Source organism: Budorcas taxicolor, chromosome 3 (assembly GCF_023091745.1).
Source record: "Budorcas taxicolor isolate Tak-1 chromosome 3, Takin1.1, whole genome shotgun sequence".
Lineage (NCBI taxonomy): Eukaryota > Metazoa > Chordata > Mammalia > Artiodactyla > Bovidae > Budorcas > Budorcas taxicolor.
The window spans coordinates 89,574,287-89,597,444 of record NC_068912.1 but is presented as its reverse complement, the minus strand read 5'-3'; the positions used below and the strand labels follow the sequence as shown (position 1 = coordinate 89,597,444).

General features: G+C 42.2%; 1 protein-coding gene across 1 annotated transcript in view; it reads right to left on the bottom strand.

Moving 5' to 3' along the window:
• The window catches only part of FYB2 (FYN binding protein 2), a 130,659-nt gene that overhangs the window by 24,805 nt on the left and 82,696 nt on the right, over positions 1–23,158 (bottom strand). Inside the window, exons 6-10 of the mRNA XM_052638062.1 lie at positions 20,233–20,267; positions 17,666–17,697; positions 13,914–14,013; positions 11,914–12,073; positions 4,774–4,885 (exon numbers count right to left, since the gene is read on the bottom strand). Of these exons, the coding sequence (XP_052494022.1) occupies positions 4,774–4,885; positions 11,914–12,073; positions 13,914–14,013; positions 17,666–17,697; positions 20,233–20,267 (439 nt within the window). The remainder of the gene's footprint in view (positions 1–4,773; positions 4,886–11,913; positions 12,074–13,913; positions 14,014–17,665; positions 17,698–20,232; positions 20,268–23,158) is intronic.

Genomic DNA, 23,158 nt, shown 5'->3' with positions numbered 1-23,158 from the left:
TGTTGGAGGTTCTAGGCTCCGCATCATATTCCCCTACTTGGGGATCTGAAAAAGGGACTGGAAATCCCCAGGGAATCTGAACATCAGCAGGATTTGATTATAGAACTTCCACAGGATTGGGGGAAACAGAGACTCTTGGAGGGCACAAACAAAACCTTGTGTACACCAGAACCCAAGGGAAAGGAGCAGTGCCCCATAAGAGACTGAGCCAGACCTGCCTGTGAGTATTTGAGGGTCTCCTGCAGAGGCGTGACCTGCGATGGGGTCAGGAGCAGCAGCAGTACTGGGAGGTGTGGTGTGTTGGCATAAGTCCTCTCAGAGGAGGTCACCATTATCCCTACCATAGAACCTCTGCCTCTAACACAGAGATTGCAGACTCCCAGGACTGGGTCACCTCAGGCCAGACAACTAACAGGGAAGGAGCACAGCCCCACCCATCAGCAGAAAACTGGATTAAAGATTTACTGAACATGGCTCTGCCCACCCGAGGAAGACCCAGTTTCCCCAACAGCCTGTCCCTCCCATCAGGAAGCTTGTACAAGCCTCTTATCCATCAGAGGGCAGACAGAAGAAGAACTATAATCCCATGGCCTCCAGAACAAAAACTGCAATCACAGAAAACTAACCAAAACAATCATATGGATCACAGACTTGTGTAACTCAATGAAACTATGAGACATGCCATTTAGGGCCACCCAAGACAGGTCATGGTGGAGAGTTCTGACAAAATGTGGTCAATTGGAGAAGGGAATGGCAAACCAGTATTCTTGCCTTGAGAACCCCCATGAACAGTATGAACAGGCAAAAAGATACGACAGCAGAAGATGAGTCCCCTAGGTTGGTAGGTGTCCAATATGCTACTGGGGAATAGTGGAGAACTAGCTCCAGAAAGAATGAAGAGGCTGAGCCAAAGTGGAAATGATGCCCTGTTGTGGATGTGTCTAGTGGTGAAAGTAAAGTCCAATACTGTGAAGAACAATTTGCGTAGGAACCTAGAATGTTAGGTCCATGAATCAAGGTAAACTGGATGTGGTCAAATAGGATATGGCAAGAGTAAACATTTATGTTTTAGAAATTAGTGACCTAAAATGGATGGGAATGGGTGAATTTAATTCAGATGACCATTATATCTACTACCGTGGGCAAGAATTCTTGAGAAGAAATGGAGTACCTCTCATAGTCAACAAAAAGAGTCCAAAATGCATTACTTGCATGCAGTCTCAAAAATGACAGAATGATCTCGGTTCGTTTCCAAGGCAAACCATTCAACATCATGGTAATCCAAGTCTATGCCCCAACCACTGATGCTGAAAAGCTGAAGCTGAATGGTTCTATGAAGACCTATAAGATCTTCTAGATTTAATACCCCAAAAAGATGTCCTTTTCATCATAGAGGATTGGAATGCAAAAGTAGAAAGTCAAGAGATACCTGGAGTAACACTCAACTTTGATCTTGGAGTATGAACTGAAGCAGGGCAAAGGCTAACAGAGTTTTGCCAAGAGAACCCACTGGTCATAGCAAACACCCTCTTCCAACAACACAAGTGATGACTCTACACATGGACATCACCAGATGGTCAACACCGAAATCAGATTGATTATATTCTTTGCAGCCAAAGATGGAGACGTTCTATACAGTCAGCAAAAACAAGACCTGGAGCTGAATGTGGCTCAGATCATGAATTCCTTATTGCAAAATTCAGGCTTAAATTGGAGAAAGTAGGGAAAACCACTAGACCATTCAGGTATGATCTAAATCAAATCCCTTATGATTATACAGTGAAAGTGATAAATAGATTCAAGGGATTAGATCTCAGAGACAGAGTGCCTGAAGAAATATGGATGGAGGTTCATAATTTCGTATAGGAAGTGGTGACCAACACAATCCCCAGGGAAAAGAACTGAAACAAGGCAAAATGGTTGCCTGAGGAGGCCTTACAAATAGCTGAGAAAAGAAGAGAAGTGGAAGGCAAAGAAGAAAGGGAAGGATATACCCAACTGAATTCAGAGTTCCAAAGAACAGCAAGGAGAGATAAGAAAGCCTTAAGTAAATAATGCAAAGATATAAAGGAAAACAATAGAATGGGAAAGACTAGAAATCTCTTCAGGAAAATTATATACCAAGGGAACATTTCATGCAAAGATGGGCACAATAAAGGATAGAAATATCAACGACCTAATAGAAGCAGAAGAGATTAAGAAGAGGTGCAAGAATACACAGAAGAACTGTACCAAAAATTTCTTAATGGCCTGGATAACCATGACGATGTGGTCACTCACCTAGAGCCAAGTCAAGTGGACCTTAGGGAGCATTACTATGAACAAAGCTAGCAGACATGATAGAATTCCAGTTGAGGTATTTCAAATCCTAAAAGATGAGCTGTGAAAGTGCTGCACTCAATATGCCAGCAAATTTGGAACTCAGAAGTGGCTACAAGACTGGAAAAGGTCACTTTTCATTCCAATCCCAAAGAAGGGCAATGCCAAAGAATATTCAAACTACCACACAATTGTGCTTATTTCACATGCTAGCAAGGTCATGCTCAATATCTTTCTAGCTAGGTTTAAGCAGTACGTGAACTGAGAACTTCCAGATGTTTGAACTGGATTTAGAAAAGGCAGGTGAACCAGAGTTCAAATTGCCAACATTGCTGGATTACAGAAAAAGCAAGAGAACTTCAGAAAAATTTCTACTTTTGCTTCATTGACTATGTTAAAGCCTTTGATTCTGTGGATCACAACAAACTGTGGGAAAATCTTAAAGAGATGGGAATACCAGACCACCTTACATGCTTCCTGAGAAACTTGCATGCAGGTCAAGAAGCAACAGTTCGAACTGGACATGGAACAGTGAACTGGTTCAAAAATGGGTACAATATATATCAAGGCTGTATATTGTCACCCAGCTTATTTAACTTCTGTGCTGAGTACATCATGTGAAATGCTGGGCTGGATGAATCACAAGCTGGAATCAAGATTGCTTGGAGAAATATCAACAACCTCAGGTATGCAGATGATACTACTCTAAAGGCAGAAAGTGAAGAGAAACTTAAGAGCCTCTTGGTGAAGGTTGAAAGAGGAGAATGAAAAAGGTGACTTAAACTCTACATTCAAAAAATTAAAGTTATGGACTCCAGTACCATCACTTCATGGCAAACAGATGGGGAAAAGTAGAAACAGTGGCAGATTTTCTTTTCTTGGGCTGCAAAATCACTGAGGATGGTGACTGCAGCTACGAAATTATTAAAAGACACTTGCTCCCTGGAAGAAAAGCTATGACAAACCCAGACAGCATATTAAAAAGCAGAGACCTCACTTTACTGACAAAGTTCAGTACAGTCAAAGCTATGATTTTCCAGTAGTTATGTATGGATGTGAGAAAAGTGAAGTCGCTCAGTTGTGTCCAACTCTTTGCGACCCCATGGACACCAGGCTCCTCCATCCATGGGATCTTCTAGGCAAGAGTACTGGAGTGGGTTGCCATTTCCTTCTCCGGGGAATCTTCCTGACCCAGGGATCGAGCCCAGGTCTCCCACATCGTACACAGATGCTTTACCATCTGAGCCACCAGGGATGTGAGAGTTGGACCATAAGGAAGGCTGAATGCCAAAGAATTGATGGTTTCCAATTGTGGTGTTGGAGAAGACTCTTGAGAGTCCCTTGAACAGCAAGGAGATCAAACTAGTCGATCCTAAAGGAAATCAACCTTGAATATTCATTGCAAGGATGACGCTGAAGCTCCAATACTTTGGCCACCTGATGCGAAGAGTTGACTCATTGGGAAAGACCCTGATGCTGGGAAAGATTGAGGGCAGGAAGAGAAGGGGGTGATAGAGGATGAGATGGTCAGATGGCATCACTGACTCAATGGACATGAATTGGGGCAAACACTGGGATATAGTGAAGGACAGAGAAGCCTGATGTGCTGCAGTCCATGGTGTCGCAGAGTCAGACACAACATAATGACTGAACAGCAATAACAGTGGTTACCAGAGGGAAGAAGAGGGGAGGACGGGGCAGGTTGGGGAGGACTGGAAGAGCATTAAGGTATACAAACTGCTACCTATAAAATAAATAAGATACAAGATATAAGGATATAATGTATAGCACAGGGACTATGACCAGTATTTTATAATAACTTTAAATGGAGTATAATCTATAAAAATATTGAATCTTCTGTGTTGTACACTTGAAACTAATGTTGTGAATCAACTATACTTCAATTTAAAACATATTGAGAATCCATAGAAGTATTATAAGCAAAACACATTCTATCACCAGTCTTGGATTGTGAGATCAGGAAGTTTCATACCAAAGTTGCTTCGTTGTCACAAAAGACCCATTACCAGCATCTTCCTGATTCTAAATGCATCTATTCATACATACCTTGAACCACTTTTATTAGTCTATCATCACTTCACCCAAATGGCATTAATACAAGTATATAAGATACCTTATTACTAATGTGCCACAGAAATTCAGCAATTCCTACTGACAGTTTCAAATATCTTCTTATACTTAGCATTATGTGAGATAAATGAATTAGAGAAATCTGACTTTGCTCTATGGGGAGAAAAGATACAAAGACTATTGACCTATTGTGTTGTACTTTTTTTGGCCATACCAGCATTTGTGATCTTAGTTCCCTGACCGGGAATCAAACCCACACCCCTTGCATTGGAAGCATGGAGTCTTATCCACTTGACCACCAGAGAAGCACATGTATTTTACAGTCTCAGCATGTTCATCTCACTGCAGGGCTGAAATGCTTACCTCCTACTCCCAGAGCACTCAACATTGTCATCGTTCTCTGAAATGGAATTTGGCTTAATGGCTCCTTGGCCCTGGGTTTCTTTAGTCATCTCCAAGGCCTTCACATAACCACCTGCAAGGAAAACAGAGAACCCCCTGAGAATATTTCATCAACCACTCTCCTAAATGCGTTCACATACATCAAGAATACAAAAAGGCAGATTAAGTTAGCTAACACTGGACAATAACTTTGGTTTGGATGATCCTGTGGCAAGCCACCTCACCTTACTGAGCCTCAGTTATGGTTCTCTCAAGCTGGGATAATGATGGTAACCCCTACTCTCAGATGACTGTGGCAAGGAGTAATACATCTTTATGAAAGGTGCTAATTACCCAGTAAGCCAATGACCCCTCCTTCTTCTTGGAGGGTTCTTCCTCTAATCCCCAACCTCAAATGTTGAAGTCTGCCACAGTACAGCCCCTGTGGTTTCTCTTTCTACATTTAGATGCCTTTATCCAGTTTTGTCAAAGAAGGCAATGGCACCCCACTCCAGTACTCTTGCCTGGAAAATCCCAAGGATGGAGGAGCCTGGTGGGCTGCAGTCCATGGGGTTGCTAAGAATCAGACATGACTGAGCGACTTCACTTTCACTTTTCACTTTCATGCACTGGAGAAGAAAATGGCAACCCACCCCAGTGTTCTTGCCTGGAGAATCCCAGGGATGGGAGAGCCTGGTGGGCTGCTGTCTATGGGGTCACATAGAGTCGGACACAACTGAAGCGACTTGGCAGCAGCAGCAGCATCCAGTTTTGTAGCATTTTTTTTCCTTAAAGTAAAATTTCTTAGGTTGATTGAGTACATGCCAACATTTATTATTCATTAATGACAGCATCAGTGAGATAGTATGCCAGGTTGAAAATGTCTAGGGATTGTTTGCACAAGTAGCTAGCCTGTTAACTGCAGAATTTGGTTTATTTCACAGGGCTGTAAACTTGTCATAGCCATAAAACTGCCACCTTTTTATCAGTTGGCATAGGTTAATATTTAGAGCATTGGTGATTCAGAACCATTTTCGGATATGAACTATTAATCAGAAATAAGTAGTAATATATCTGATAAATAGCAACAGGCACATTGACTTTTGTCTATTAATTAAAAGCACCAGACAACAAGATTTTATCTATCTTTTATCTTCTGATAAGAAGTCAATTAGCACATCAGCCCCAAACCCCAAATCTCAATGAAAGTCAGCTCCCAGAGGCACAAAGGCCCTGCTTTTCCTTACAGAGTTATCAGTAAGTTTCTCTAGCACAAATATTTTTTTTAATTAAGAATACCATTTATGTTTTTAACTTTTTATTTTATAAGCAAAGATGCTCTTATTTCAGGATTTTTTTTTTTTTATTTCTTTCCTTTCAGCTGAAGCAAAATTTTATGGCTTCATTTTAAAAACATAAAGAAGAAAGTGAAGTTGCTCATTCATGTCCAACTCTTTGCAAGCCCATGGACTGCAGCCTACCAGGCTCCTCTGTCCATGGCATTTTCCAGGCAAGAGTACTGGAGTGGGTTGCCATTTCCTTCTCCAGGGGATCTTCCTGACCCAAGGATCAAACACGGGTCTCCCGCATTGTAGGCAGACGCTTTACCGTCTGAGCTACCAAGGAAGCCTTAAAAAAAACATAGACAACTTAAAAACATAGACAACTCCCAAATTTACATCTCTAACCTAGACATCTTTCTCATGAGTTCTAGATACTTCGTCAGCCTTCACACTGCTTCCATTTGGTTGTCTCAACATATTACATTCCAAACCAAACTTTTTACTTTCTGCAAATGTGTTCTTCCTGAAGTTAGCCTTATCTCAATGATGAGTGGCAACCCACCTTTCTAGTTGTTCAGGTCCAAAACCTTGAAGACATTCTTGACTCCTGTATTATATCCCACCTCCAATCACAGCCAACCATCAGCTTGACTTTCACATTTATATCCTGAATCCAAAAATACACATCTCAACTCAACCATGGTACCCTCCTCCAAGCTACCATTGTCTTTCACTTAAATTATTGCAACAAACTCATAACAGGTCCCAGATTCTTCCTCTGCGTTCTTCTTTCAAGACAGCAACCAAGATGATTCTTTAAAATGCAAGTCAGATCGTTTCTGTTCTTGTGCGCAAAACTTTTCACTGTTTTGTTTTTTTTTTTAAATATTACTTAGAATAAATGCCAATGTTCTTCCAATGGTCTGCAAAAGCCCCTGGTCCTTTGTTATATCTCTGACCTCATCTCCTACCACAGTCTCCTTCATCACTGCTCCAGCCACACCAGCCTCCTTGCTATTCTACCAGCACATCTAATAGGCTCTTGCCCAGGATAGCTGCATTCCTTCCCCACTCTCCCTAAAATATGCTGGATAGATATGGCTCTGTTGTTCATCTGCTTTGTGTCTTTGAGGTCATCTGTCAGCCCTTTAAAACTACAATGTCCACTTCCTCTACCTAACTTCCTTAATTCTATTTTGCTTTATTATATTTTCTATATTTATTAAAATTCCACATAGTGAATATTTTATTGTTTATATATTTATCATCTGTCTGCTCTGATCAGAATGCAACCTCCATAATTTTTGTCTGGTTTGTTTACTGCTATACCCCCAATGCCTAGAACAATTCTGGGGACATAAAAGGCCCTTAAATGTTTTTACTATTGAATGATTTGAATGCATATGTCCTCTAATTAGAGAGTGTTATGCTTATAGTATTTACAGACATTTTGAAATATATATTTAGTGTGTTATTACATACATTTTATTTGTTCTGTTTTTCCCTCATTTTCCTTGTGTTTGACTGAGGTTTCTTCTCTTTTTCTTCATTCTGTTTTTCTTGTTTGGAAAGTACACACTCTATGTCTGTCTTTTGACAATTATGTTAGTAAAATTACAGTATGACAGACAGGAAAGGGCACAAATCATGAGTAGAGCTCAATAAATTTTCCCAAAGTGAATATGAGGATCGGATGGTAACAGATTGTTTTTCCTTTACCCAGCACCAGGAGCAAATGAGCAAATTTCCTTCTGCTCCCTGGGGTTTGTCTTTAATGTTCTTCTTTCTTTTTAATGGAAGGGAGGAGTTCTTTTTATTTTGTTCATTTTTTTCCAAAAGAGACCCATTCGTGTAGAAGGAATTAGAAAAACAACTGTATTTTTTTTTCCTCAAAACTTTCCTCTCTGTTTTCATGCCCACTTTCCTTGACTAAGCATTTTGTGCTCCTCATCACAAATATTGCAGAGAACTGTTCAGGGGGTTTAGCACACGTTTATTACAGACTCCCTTTGTGCTTTAGCAGTGTGTACAGATTACTTAGAAGAATTTTCTTCAGACTGTTTTCAACATAGTGTAATCCCGAAATCTGTAGTGGCTCTTCAAGGACAATACATAATTGCTTGAAAATGGCTTTCAGCCCCACGTTTAGGCCTCTCCTTTAACTCTTATTTACTTCAGCTTGTTTTCCTCCCTTTCCGCCCTTCCATTTTTTTCTATAGTCCAAATTAGTCTATCCATTTTTCATCTAAAGACGTGTTTTTTGATTCAGTACTGCCTCTGTGCTTTCTCATGTGTCATTTATCTCATTAGAAATGTCTTTATTTGTCCTATTTAATTTTTTAAAAAATTTTTATGGTGTAAGAGCACTTGAGGTCTACTCTTGTCAATTTATAAGTACATAATATAGTATTGTTAACAACAGGCATAGTGCTATCCATTCTGTGTGGACATAATTCTTTGAGGTCCCAGCTTTATACAGCAGTCTCCTATTGTATGAGCTTCCCAGGTGGCTCCGTGTTAAAGAATCCACATGTCAATGCAGGAGACACAGGTTTGATCCCTGGGTCAGGAAGATCCCCTGAAGGAGGAAAAGGCAACCCACTCCAGTATTCTTGCCTGGAGAACGCCATGGACAGAGGAGCCTGGCGAGCTGCACTCCGTGGGGTCACGAAAGAGTCGGCTGTGACTGGGCATGCACACATGCCCGCTCCTATGAGACACTCACCTTGGGCAGGCCCTGGGATATAGCTCCTGTCCTCTGCACACCATGCATTCAAAACAGGAGAACAAAGGATGCCGAGCTCAGTGAAAGGCCTCAGGGCAAGAGCAGCTTTGGTGCTCACTCATTTCTCAGGGTTCCTGGTTCCTGCAGGCATGTGGATACTTCCTTTTAAGTCAGTTCTGTGATGCTTTAATGGATTGTCCCCTCCACTCCCAATTTTCTTCTTCACTTTAGTTGTTTTAGTCAGAAGAATCATTAAGATTGTCAAATCTACCATACTCTCTCACTGAAGTCTGGTTTATTATTTCATTCTTTCCTTTAACAAAGTTTTGTTGGTTGCAGGTTGCAGAGATACAGAGAAAAATGTCAAATGGTCTCCTACCCCAAGGTGTTCACAGTGAACCACAGGAAACAAATGTGTATACCATGAGTTATCAAGTAAAGCATGCTGTAATTGTTTCAGAAAAGCAAGTGAGCAAAGAGAACTGACAGTTATTTAGCAATGAACCAGATACTTTTGTTAGGTAGTTAGAATAGGGAAGAGAGTCCAGAATGGCAGTGGCTAAAAGATAAGGAAGAGAAAAGCCCGCGAAAAAAGAACAAATGGATCGCGTCTTTGGATCAACGTGCCGTCATGCCTCGAAGATGGATTTTTCTGCTATCTTCTAAATAAAATAGAGCTGTAACACTGAGCTATAACACTGATTTGTCTAAGACAAAGACATGAAGAGAAGAGCACCCCAGCGTGCAGGAGAGAGAGAGAGCGCGCGCTTTGGCTCCTCTTTTTATGTTTTTCTCTCCCTGGGCCTGTCCTATGTAAATTGGGCCAGCCAGGAGTGTTGTTTGTTTTACCTGAGGTCCTCACTCCAGTCCGCGGACCTTCCTTTGTTCTACTTTTGCAGGCTTTTCTCTTCCTTATCTTTTAGCCACCGCCATTCTCGACTCTCTTCCCTATTCTAACTACCTAACACTTTATATTGGAGAAGGAAATGGCAACCCACTCCAGTACCCTTGCCTGGAAAATCCCATGGACAGAGAGACTGGTATGCCAGAGTCCATGGGGTCACAAAGAGTCAGACATGACTGAGCAACACTTTATATGCACTGACAAAGAGCCCTGGGAAATAAATAGTACCGTCCCCACGTGTACATAAAAGTACGTGAACTTCCCAGAGTTGTAGGATTAATACATAGTGGTTTGGTGTCCCAGAATGCTTGAATCTGAAAAGAACCAAATACATCACTTTTCTGACAAAGGTCGTTTCTGGTAGTCATGCACAGATGTGAGAGTTGGATCTCATAAAGAAGGCTGAATGCAGAAGAACTGATGCTTTTGAATTATGCTGGAGAAGACTCTTGAGAGTCCCTTGGAAAGCAAGTAGATCAAACCAGTCCATCCTACAGGAAATCAACCCTAAATATTCATTGGAAGGACTGATGCTGAAGCTCCAATACTTTGGCCACCTTGCAAAGAGACGATTCACTGGAAAAGACCCTGAGGCTGGGAAAGATTGAGAGCAGGAGGAGAAGGGGATGACAGAGGATGATATAGTTGGATGGTATCATTGACTCAATGGATATGAGTTTGAGCAAACTCTGGGAGATAGTGAAGGACAGGGAAGGCTGGCATGCTGCAGTCCATGGGGTCACAAAGAGTCAGACACGACTTAGTGACTGAAGAACGAAAACCTGCTATGGAAAACTGGTCATTCCATTGCTGCTTTGGTGTCCTGGAAACAGAGAGGAATGAGCAATTCTGGTCCCTGGAGAGTGGGAAAGTGGAGTCTAGGTGTAAGGGAGGTAAGGAGGGCCTCAGAAGAACTGACTTTGGAGATGGATCCTGAGAGATGGCTAAGACACCAGCAGGTAGAGGGTGGGCAGAAAGGCATTTCAGACAGAAAAGAGTTCAGGCAAAGTGATGGGGGCCCTTACGCACATGTCACAGTCAGTTAACTTAGAATAACTTAGAATAATGCACATGGCAGGGATGCAGTCAGCTAGCCTGGAGGCAGATTTTATAGGGCCTGAGTCAATCTCATGATTGTAACATATTCTTATAACTTTGATTGTAACACGTTATGACATGTCAGCGGTTTGCCATGGCTCATTGGACTGGAGTAGACGTCTGTTTTGTCTATTCAATGTCTACTTTTTCCCCTATGATAACAGTTCTTAACTTGGGAAATCCTTCAATCTGAAATGATACTGTTTTGGTAGAACTAATTCTGCCTCCAGCTACAGATGTGAATTTATGACAGAGGCCTGGGTCAGTCAGAGCATCCTATCCCACATTCATGATGATTGGATCAAGACTGGCATGTGACACAATCAAGCCAGTAAGACTCAAACCTGGACCTTTTCTTAAAACTGTTGAGAGGATAACCATTTCCAGCTTTCTGTTGGGTTCCTAAGAGGATAGATAGCGTGCAAATCTGTCACTGCCAGGTGCCAGCTTGTCTCCGCAAGGGTAGAGTTTGCTTGAAGATGGAGCCAAGAGGGAGGGGGACAAAGCCAGAAGCAAAAAAAAGTAATACTGAGTCCCTGGGATACTGTTTGTGTCCCTGAGTCCAGCCATGTCCAGACCTTCTGCTAGGTGAGCCTCCTTCTCTTTTGCTTAACACAGTATGATTTTATTACAGTTACTTGCAATCAAGAGTTTGAGTCACATGAAGATAAAAATTCAACCTGAATAAAGTCAAATAATAGTATCATACTATGTCATCAAAGTGTCAATGTCTTGAGTCTACAAAAAATAACAGGTTCTGGGAGATATAAGAAGAAATGAGTATAAACTTCAACTGTGTACCTATTATGCAACATACTGTCAGATTTGGTCTGTGCCAAGCCCCAGTGAGATCTATATTATGATCCCTTTTTAATAAATGAAGAAATTGAGGAATATGAGGGATTATGTTACACAGCTAATAAGTATAAGAGCCTTAATTTGAACTCGGGCCTTCTACCTCTAAATCTAGTACAGCTGCCTCACTCAGGCAAGTGATTTGATGTATAATAGATGCTAGGTGAATATTTATAAAATCAATTAAAATCTTGGTCACATACAGCTTTAAAATAATTCAGTAATGATAAAAAGAACCAGGAAAAAATGAAACTCACAGTAGTCTATGGGGTGCCTGGCCGCCTGGAAGTCCTCAGGGCAAGCCTCCCCCTGGATGATGTCCATCGCAGCATCCTGGTTTCTGGCCGGCATGGTTCTCCCACCTGCGTGGTCTTCTGCCATCTGGGTTTTCCCAGGTATCTCTTCATAGATATCCACCTAAACCCATGCAACAAGGACAGTCCTGCACTTAACTATTGGTTTTTCGCTTACTAATGCTATTCTGTATTCATTCATTCCTCCCAGCTAGTCATTGTTTGCTGTTTTACCTAACACAGTCTCATTTCTCTAAGTTTCACAAGGGCACATACAATGTCTTTTGTTCCCCTCTGAATAGCCATCGGATGTCTGGCTTGGAGGCAGGCCCACAGGATGCAATCAGGCTATAATGGCAGGCTGACCATGGAATAGGCTCTTGATATATCTTATCTTTTCACTTTCATGCATTGGAGAAGGAAACGGCAACCCACTTCAGTGTTCTTGCTAGGAGAATCCCAGGGACGGGGGAGCCTGGTGGGCTGGCGTCAATGGGGTCGCACAGAGTCGGACACGACTGAAGTGACTTAGCAGCAGCAGCATATCTTATCTTACTTGAGCTTCATGACATCTCATTCAAAAAATACCATGATTTTTCTTGATAAAGAATTTAGAAAGGTTAAATAACTGGCCCCTGGTCTCACAGCTAGTCATCTGCCCAGGCAGGACTGGATCCCAGAGCCCTGTGCTCTTGGCTACCAGGGAAACACTGAAAAAGGGAGCACCCATGCTTTTGCTCTTCCATGGTCAGTATCCTGAATCACATCAGATTTCTCTGGTGGCTCAGTTGTCAAGAATCTACCTGCAATGCAGAAGCTGCAGGAGATGTGGGTTCAATCCCTGAGTCAGAGAGATTCCCTAGAGGAAGACATGGCAGCCCACTATAGTATTCTTGCCTGGAGGATCGCATGGACAGAAGAGCCTGACTGGCTACAGTCCACAGGGTTGCACCGAGTCGGATTCAGCTGACCGACTGAGCACGCACACACCCTTAATCATGCTCCTCTGTTGCCGTTCTCATCATGAAACGCTCCGATGAACCCTTCCTGATCTCTGGTCCCACCACCCATCTTAATACATTATGCCACTCCCGTCTCTGGTCCCTATCTTTCATTATTAACGACTTCTCTGAATTATGCTGCTTTTTTATATTCTGTAAACATTCAGCCTATTCCAGTGGGGCCTCTGGGCCTACACCTCAGTTCAGGCCCATACCACCACCAAGATGTCTGATTTACCCATGCCCTGCATGTGGGATAATGTGATAGGCCCATCTCAAACAGGCATCCCAGGTGTTCTGAACCCTGGTAACAGCCCTGGTGGTATCTATTGTTTAAGCCTCTGACTGTTTTGAAGGAGATAGTGTCCATTGGATGTGGATATACACATATACAGTGTTTCCTATCAACAAACAGTGCTAACTGATCAGTTAATTAACAACAATATACTTCATTTTCATGGTAGCTTACAGCTTATAAAGCACCTTCATCTACACTATTTCATTATCAAAAATAAGATAATTCAGATGGGAGTGGGGATGGTAATCAGATAGGGGTTATTTATTTTCATTTTACACATGAGATGCCTAAGCTCAGAGATTAGGTTCCTCTTAAGCAGAGCCTCAGAGCACAGAATTTCAGGAGGCCCTCCCATCAGGTTCCACAAGAGCAGGGTAGGGACCTGAGTTGTCTCTTTGAATTTGCCCTCCGGGTGTCTCGCTGAACTCACACTAATCTCAGCCCAGTTTATGAGACCTGCTTCACAGCTAATAAGTAAGAAATCAGAGGCTAGAGTTCGGTGTTCTGGTCCTGTCAATTTCTTTTATAAGACACCCAACACCCACTCCATCTTCTGTCTTTCTGGAGAGTTGCATGGTTCAGCCTCTAAAAAGTCACTCCATGAACTGAACCTGTTATATGGATGGCCTGGACTGTTTGATCTGGAACCCTAGAATTACAGATACCTTGAAAAGATGGTCTAAGTGTAGATCTTCTGTGTTCTGAAGTTTCAATTGGTATGGTTCTTTTTCCTTCATCTGTGTATCTTCATCTTCGTGTTGGGGTCTGAAAAGTGAAGCGATACCAGGGAAAAAGTGAAGATGAGAGAGTTTTGATGATAGTGTACCCCTCAATCCTAAATGAAATGAATGAGGGAAATGAATTTAAACAGAGCTGAACCCTCCTCTTCCTTCCCCCTTCTCCTTCCCTTTCTCCTCCTTTTCTTCTTCTTTAAAGATGAGAGGCCCAGGATCAAGTCAACCATAGAAAATTTCCCCGCATTTCTGGCTGTTCCAATCAATGCCAGAGTGAATTCCTGCTTAAAATCTAACTTCCCATTGGCTGATGGATAAAATATCAGCCCCACTGTGATTTGACCCCCACCCTTCTTTCCAACTCGATCCTTTGCTTCTTCCCTCCATGTTTATGCTAATCTACACTCTAATTCCCCAAACTTTCCATCCTATTTTCAGCAACTCTTCCTTCATATTTGCTAGTTCCTTTTTCAGTCCTGCCTTCCCCGTCTTATACTGCAGAGAAACAGAGCACCCTTTCCAGTCTGTCTAAATCAGCTCCCCTCTGAGAAGTGCTGCCTAATTCTCCCAAGCAAGTGTTGCCTGACTCTCTTTTATCCCTCTATTGTATATTAAAGTGTACAGTCTGCAGATCTGCTTCTGGCTCTTCCATTTTTCCTTGACACTAACTAAAAATCAGAGCTCTGTTAAATCACGTGTGTACCGCCAGCACTAATGCTTTGTAACCCGCAGTAGCAAAGTCTTCCAGCTAGCATTCCCTCATGAAAGGCATGGCTACCACACACCTATATACTGCCAATAGCTGCAGTGGAGGAGTAGAGGGAGGGAGTCAAGGTGAAGAGTATAGTCAACAAGCTGAGGACCGGGGACAGAACACTGAGGGGCATCAGCATCCAGATGTGAGCGTCTGTTTCTGGCAACATAGTGAAGTAGAGAGCTCTACAGCCACTTTTACATGGAAGGCAGAGACAGAGAGCCCTCAGAGAAAAGCAGAAGTGGTCGTGCAGGAAGGCGAAACACCAGGAGAGGGAAATATTCTGTGACAATGGGAAGAATTTTAAAGTTTCACTCATCCAATGACTGGTGACTCTTATCCACCATCAAGGCCACTAGTTCTAGAACAGGGGCTGTGGAGGGAGGGCTGGGATCCAGCCCCTATTCTGCCTCTAAGAACCTAAGATGAACGTTTCTAAAAGTCAAATGTTTCCATCTATAAATGAAAAGTCATAATGCTAGTCTCCACAGTTGCCATGAAAGTGAAATTTGATAAAAATGTTGAAAGCCTAACGCTGCTTCCAGCATGTAATTGGCTCTCCTAACTGTCAGTGTCCTTTTCTTCATCACAGCATCTGCTGAGTTAGAATTACCCAAGGCTTCTCTTCCCATTGCTGACATTTTTCCTAAGGCATTTACCTGCCTTGCTGATGTACATGTCCTCTGTAATCTATCTTTTATCCCCCGGGTTTTGTCCAGTAGTTTCTACATGGCTGGATCTCCATAAATAACTGTCAAATTACATTTAATGTTGTGACTCCTAGGAATGCTAGGGGTATATTATTTCTGCTTTAAAACTCTTTTGTGGCTTCCGCTGACTTATAGAAAAGGTTTAAAACTGTGCCATCCAAGAGGTCATTGTTCCCATGTGACTTTTGAACATCTGAAATGTGTATGGTCCAAACGCAAGCTGTCCGTGTAAAACACATCTGGATCTTTAACACTTGGTGTGAAGAAAAGGATTTAAAATATTTCAGTAGAAACTTTAATGCTGATTACATGGTGAAATGATAATGTTTTGGATATATTAGGATCATTTCTTTTTTTCTTTTTTTGCTTTTTAGAAGATAGCTACTAGAGACATTTTAAGTGACATATGTGGTTTGCTTTATATTTCCACCGGACAGGATTGGTCTGAATGATTAATTAGGGAATGCAGGTCCTCCTGGATCTTGCTCTGTATATGATCTCATTCCTGCTGCTCCACACCGCACTTTATGCTCAAGCATCATCCAGCTCTTCGTGGACACCTGTACTGGCCTCACTGTGCAATACTGCATATTTGCCCCGCACCATGTCCCCTGCCTGGAACAGGCATCCTGCCATTTTCACCCAGCCAGTTCCTACATGTTTTCATGATTCAGCTCAGCTGTCACTCTTGCAGAAAGCATGCCTACCACCTCACTTCTGTGTTTTCATAACTTTTAACAGTGATTATCTGATATTGTAAATTCCTACTTCCACAGTCATTTTCCCCTCCAAGTGACCCCCTCACCCCTACCACTCTGGTCTTCATTCTTAAGCTGAACTAAGTATAGGGAATACATTCTATTATTCATTTCTGAACCTGAGAATCTAGCAGTGTCTGAACAGAGAAAAAGCTCAATAAAAGTGGAACTAAGTAGCTAATCATCTGACATGTGCTTACTCTGTGCCCAGCACTGTGTTAGGTGCCAAAGGGTAATCACAGGACTCCTGAATTCAAGGTCAGGCAGGATCTCAAGGAGAGAGATGAAGCAGGGTTTTCCTCCATGATCCAGCTTGTGTGTTTTTAGCCTCAGCCAGGAAATGCTGCTACATGCTCCTCCAGAGCTCACAGGCCATGTTTATTTGAATGCATTATAAATAACTTCCACGGGTGGGTGGTGAGAGAGACAGGCAGGCTCCGAAGGATCAGGCAAAAGCACTGCTATATGCCAAGCCCAGGTCTGGATCAAGAACGAGAAAAACAGGCCCTGCCCACAAGGAGCTCAGAGAAGGGGAGAGTGAGGATGAACTCGCATCTTAGCAAACAAAGGACAGACATGATGTTAGTGCAAACATGGGTGTGTCTTACAGCAGCACCACAGGGAAGGGACTAGAGGAGGAGAAGGAGGAAGGCTTCTTACAGGAGGGGTCATTTGATGGTTAGTAGCTAAGTCTGCCAGATCATCAAGTTGAGCTGAATGAAGGAAATGAGCAAAGGCAAAGAGACCTGAAGCAGCACGGTGCGTTTTGGAAATTGTCAATTCTTTGGGACCCACGTGATTGTCATATGCCTGTTTGACTGTATTTCTCTAACTGGGGAACCCCCAAGGGTAGTGGCTAGCTCTCTGTCACTGCCCCAGCCCCTGAAAGTGAAAGCTGCTCAGTTGTGTCTGACTCACTGTGACGCCATGGACTATACAGTCTATGGAATTCTCCAGACCAGAATACTGGAGTGGGTAGCTGTTCCCTTCTCCAGGGGATCTTCCCAACCCAGGGATCAAACCCAGGTCTCCCACATTGCAGGTGGATTCTTTACCAGCTGAGCCACCAGGGAAGCCCAAGAATACTGGAGTGGATAGCCTATCCCTTCTCCAGTGGCTCTTCCTGACCCAGGAATCGAACCAGGATCTCCTGCACTGCGGGCAGATTCTTTACCAGCTGAGTTACCAGGGAACCCCCAGCCCTAGTGGTTAGCAAATGGCCAGCATGTTGGGGACTCAGCAAGCCTCTGCTGAGTGAGTATAGAGTGAGCTAGAATGAGGTGAACCCAAAAGGCCAGGCAGGACCCTTGAGCACCTTCTCTGTACCAGACACCTTGCAGGGTACTAGGGGTGCTGAACCAGGTCAGGCACTAGAGACAACTGGCCTATTAAGGAAAAACAGTTCTGTCATCAGAGGGTCAGTGGCTAATTAATGCTTTTCCTTTTGAAGATAAAACTCACCTAAGTTCTTGATGGTAAAAACTCTTCCAAGCCTGAAAGTAAAGAGAAAAATGGTTATTTTCATAAATCTACCCACATCAAACCCCAACCAGGCCTCTGCTGTTTGGTTACAGATCATTAGAGACATGACCAAAGGGTGAGGCCTCAGTACAAAGCAAAGTAGATGCTGACAACAAAATGCTTCATGAACTGTTGCCAGTAGAGCTGAAGATCAGTCAAAAAAAAAAAAAAAAAAAAACAAACCAAAAAACAGGCATTTCTAAAGTCATGGTGCATGCCAGAGGTAATGTATAATTTGACTTAGAAAATTAAGTTGTTCTCTGCATGCCCATCTAGGAATGCATCTGTAGAATAAAGAACTTTTAAACCCCATGAGGAAATACGAATTGTGATATTTGAGCAATGTTCCAGTGAGCAAAATTGGTACAGGCTTTCTTCCTTTCCTAATCACACACCACCTGATCAAAACCCAGCTCGTGTGTGATCTAGACTTGGTGCCATTAAACTTAGGCCCCAGTGGCCACAACCTAGCCCTCATTTAGTAATTTGTCATATATCATTCACAATCTGGAATCTAGCCAAGAACCCGAAGAGAACAGAAAATAAGCATCCAAAACGCTGCTGCAGAGTCCACGCCCAAGAGCTCACATCCCTTCCTTTGAGGAGAGGCTTCCGGTTTGCATTCAGGGACCACTGGCTCTCATTTTCCACACAATTCTAACAGATTGGATGGCAACACTTGTAGAAAGACAAGTTAGAGGGACCTTGCTTTATATCTCTGCTACATTACTTACAGTTATTCAACTTCTCTGAGCCTTGAGTTCTCATCTGTAAAAAGCAGTGATGCCAGCTCACAGGGTGGCTGTGAGGATTACATGATGCCATGCATACACAGGTGAAAAAATGAAAGTGTTAGTCACTCAGTCGTGTCCGACTCTTTGTGACCTCATGGACTGTAGCTCGCCAGGCCCCTCTGTCCATGGGATTCTCCAAGCAAGAATACTGGAGTGGGTAGTCATTCCCTTCTCCAGAGGATCTTCCCCACCCAGGGATCAAACATGGGTCTCCCACATTGCAGGCATATTCTTTGCATCTGAGCCACCATACACACAGGTACCTGCCCCCAGACAAGGACCTGGTGTGTACTGGACCACATGGAAACTCACTGCTGGACACAAAGAGGTTGACAGGAGAAGGAAATAACAGTTGATAGAAATAATAAAACAACTACGGCATATAGACAATGGCAGTTTGGTGTGAAGGCAACTTATTCTGAACACCTACAAGGGCCTAAGAGCATCTCAAGAAAAACATGAACAGTGCCCATTCAGCCCCTTATGTTTCAGAGAACTCCAAGTCAACAAGAAATGGAGAAATCAGATTCCAGCCACCGAGCTCAAAAACATGAGATGAACATAATATATGTCTGAAGGTTGAAAGAAAAATATTTTCATGCTTTTTAAATTTTGAATGGGATAAAATTGTGGTTATTTGGAAAGCTCCATTGTGCAGAAAAGTTTATCATTTGCTGATACTGCCAGGTAAGTGAAGCATCTTTCTACTTTCATTAATAGTAATGATTAATAATATTAATGATTAATGATTATTATTAATGATTGATTAATATTAATAATATTAATGATTAATAATCATTTCTAGTTTTATATCTCTAAAGTGTATCACAAATGAACAATCCTTTTCAGTAATCATAAGAAAAGCAAAGCAGAAAGATGAAGGACCTCGAGTAAACGCACCCAGTGAGGAAGGAGTAGTACCTGAACTGACCCAGTTAAAACAGTAAGTAAGTACCTACTGTGTGCTGAGTGCTGGACTAGGTGCTCACCTGCTTCATCCAGCTTAGTTCACTCAGCAACTCGGTGGAGCAACTGTTGGTCTCATTACTTATTGAGCAGCTACTACTGCACAAGGCTTATGCTTCCTGCCATTCCAGGGAACACACCATTTTACAGAAGACACAGCTGAAGTGCAGAGAGGTAAAGTACCTGGGATAGATTCCAGCACTTACTATTAAACTGCCTGAATTTACCTCTTTTCATTCTCACAATGACTTCTGATGGGGGTGTTCCTATGGCCACATGTGAGGAAATGGAGGTTCCAGGTCACATAGCCAGAAGCCAGAATCAAAGCCCGTGATTCTGCTTGGGCCCTAATCAAGTTGCTAGCACTATGCCCACCAGGAGTCCAAAAACTATGCCTTCAAGGGTCTGGTCATTCTCCTGGAAGCACATGCTATACAAATTTGGCATGTGACGAGGAACTCCTCTCTCCTGAAGGGACAGTTATTAGAGGCCAGTTGGCACTGACCGCCTTACATCAGGTGCCAGGAATACGTAACTACCGCCTTCTCCCATCCTAACACGGTTTCCATCTCTGATCATACTGGGCTCAGACTTCAGAATCTTAGCACGCAAAGTCTAAAAACGCCTCTGAAATTGCACAGAAACACAAAACGAAGAGCTTTCCTCCCTCATGAAGGAAACTACTTCCGAATCAACTCTGCACACTTGCTTTAGCTATGAAGCTGATAAGAAGAAAAGAAACTGTACCTTTCGGAGTTCTTCAATTCTGACTTCATAAGCTGCTAAAATAAACATGAGACAGTTATTTCAAGGCAATTTCTCACAGCATCTATTTCTTACACAGTACCCCCAGATTAAAGCAATTATGGACGGTGGCAGAGTTCAGTTTTCCCAACCCTCAGAACAATCAATGTATGGGAAGCCCGTCCACAAGGTTTAGGAAATTCTCAGGTCATTGATCATGGTATCTTTCCTTTGGGGATTTCAGGGATGGAAAGTACAGTCAATGTAAGCATTTGAAACAGTTGTCAGTTTCCTTTGTGTTAAGCAGATTCATACTTCATTATGAAGAGAAAGGACTGCAATTGAGTGGTAGCATTCAGAAGGCAGACTTGAGAGGAAAGGGAAAGGGAATAAGCCCACAAACCCCAGGGCCCACTTCATCAAATCCAACTCCACAGTGTGCCTAAAAGTGGCTCCATAAGCACTTTGTTTCCATGGTACAGCTGGCTGTCAACTAAGGCTCAAATACCTTTCAATTTTTCCAAAAGTTTTGTGGATTTTAATGACATGATGCCAAATTTAATCATTAATTAATATAAGTAGTAGCAAACATTGGGGTTCAGAGCTCAGTCTTGCCATTTCCTACCTGTGGAATTGCAGACAAATTACTTCCTTTTTTTGAACCTCAGATTGCTTATCAGTGAAATGGGGCCAACTGGTATCTGCCTTCCAGAGTTCATGGGAAGATTAAAGCAGATGATGTGAGAAATGTGACCCTAGCAGAGCACCAGACATTGTATAGAAAATGATATATTTTAAATAAAATTGCTAAGTTAACTTTTCTTTGCTTAAAAGTTTTCTATAAACATTTCACCTACTGATAGTACATAATAAATGAGACTTTCCCTGATCCTTTTCTCTTTCTTGCTGCTGGAGTCCTAAAGGTTTAGTTGACAGAACTGACAAAACAACAACACACATTTCTAAGCCATTTTTACTCTACATATACAGTTCGTTCATAAATTATTTAAATGAAATCAGTTTCTCTTTAGGGACTATCTGCATGCGATTGTTGACACAAGAACCTAAAATTCTGTGTGGCAGATTAATAAGCTGTACTTCAACTTTGGTAGTTATACACTTATTTTCACCAATTTTTGAATCAATGCATTTTATTCTATTACTTGTTTTAAAAACATTTAAGAATATCTGCTTATGATGCAGTTGGCCCCATCCTTTTCAAGTATGGATTTATTTTCCACTTTTAAAAAATGATAATCTCCTTTTCTCCCCCTCCTTCAATTTATTCACCCTTCTGTGTTTTTGAAAGAATTAACAAATCACAATATCTTTGCTTCTACCGGTCACCTGATGGGGAGGGAGATATTATTATTCTTAGAAATGAAAAATACAAGGCCCAGAGAGAACTTACTTGCTAAGGCTAAGAAGCAAAGATAACACACACACAATTAATAATGCATTCATAACTTGATACTGTTTTTATTTTTTTAATTTAAACAAAGTGGATGTTCTCTCAACAGTAAGTGTTGCCATCAAAACTTGCTCCCAAGTAGGAATATAAAGTACAAACGATCATACCTCAGGGGGTCAGGAAAGGACTAGGAATTATAACAGGAGGATGTAACCCTCACATCAGAGCCCTCACTTAGCTTCCACAGGGAATTAACTCTCTTCCCACCGAATGGCTTTGTCAAACGGCATGACAAAGGCAGAAAATGACAAACGGCAGAAGCTGGTCTTCAGCAACCCTTCACCTGGGCTCCAGTACGGCACACTAGTACCACATCAAGGCCATGCTTTCCAGACCCTCAGCTCTTTGTCCAGAGTAACTAACCGGGAAACTCCCTGCGTGAGTTTCTAACTCCCTGTGTCACTTTGCAAAAGTCCCTTTCCCGTGTTTTACACCAGGAGGTGAGACAATTACTACTAATATTAGAACAATAATAATAATAATTTAAAAAATAGCTGACAGGTTTTTTTTCATGATAATCACTACTATATCTGATATACTGATGAGGAACAGACACTCAGAAAAATGAAACAACTTGCCCAGGGTTGCTCAGTAAGGAAATGGCTTTCAACCTGTCTCCTAGCCATGGAATCATTCATTCATTTAAACACAATATTCAGTCAGTTCATTTCAGTCTCACAGTCATGTCCGACTCTTTGTGACCCCATGAATTGCAGCAAGCCAGGCCTCCCTGTCCATCACCAACTCCTGGAGTTCACTCAAACTCATGTCCATTGAGTTGGTGATGTCATCCAGCCATCTCATCCTCTGTCATCCCCTTCTCCTGCCCCCAATCCCTCCCAACATTAGAGTCTTTTCTAATTAATCAACTCTTCACATGAGGTGGCCAAAGTACTGGAGTTTCAGCTTTAGCATCAGTCCTTCCAATGAACACCCAGGACTGATCTCCTTCAGAATAGACTGGTTGGATCTCCTTGCAGCCCAAGGGAATTTCAAGAGTCTTCTCCAACACCACAGTTCAAAAGCATCAATTCTTCGGCACTCAGCTTTCTTCACAGTCCAACTCTCACATCCATACATGACCACAGGGAAAACCATAGCCTTGACTAGACGGACCTTTGTTGGCAAAGTAATGTCTCTGCTTTTGAATATGCTATCTAGGTTGGTCATAAGTTTTCTTCCAAGGAGTAACGGTCTTTTAATTTCATGGCTGCAATCACCATCTGCAGTGATTTTGGAGCCCAAAAAAATAAAGTCTGACACCGTTTCCACTCTTTCCCCATCTATTTGCCATGAAGTGATGGGACCAGATGCCATGATCTTCGTTTTCTGAATGTTGAGCTTTAAGCCAACTTTTTCACTCTCCTCTTTCACTTTCATCAAGAGGCTGTTTAGTTCCTCTTCACTTTCTGCCATAAGTGTGGTGTCATCTGCATATCTGAGGTTATTGATATTTCT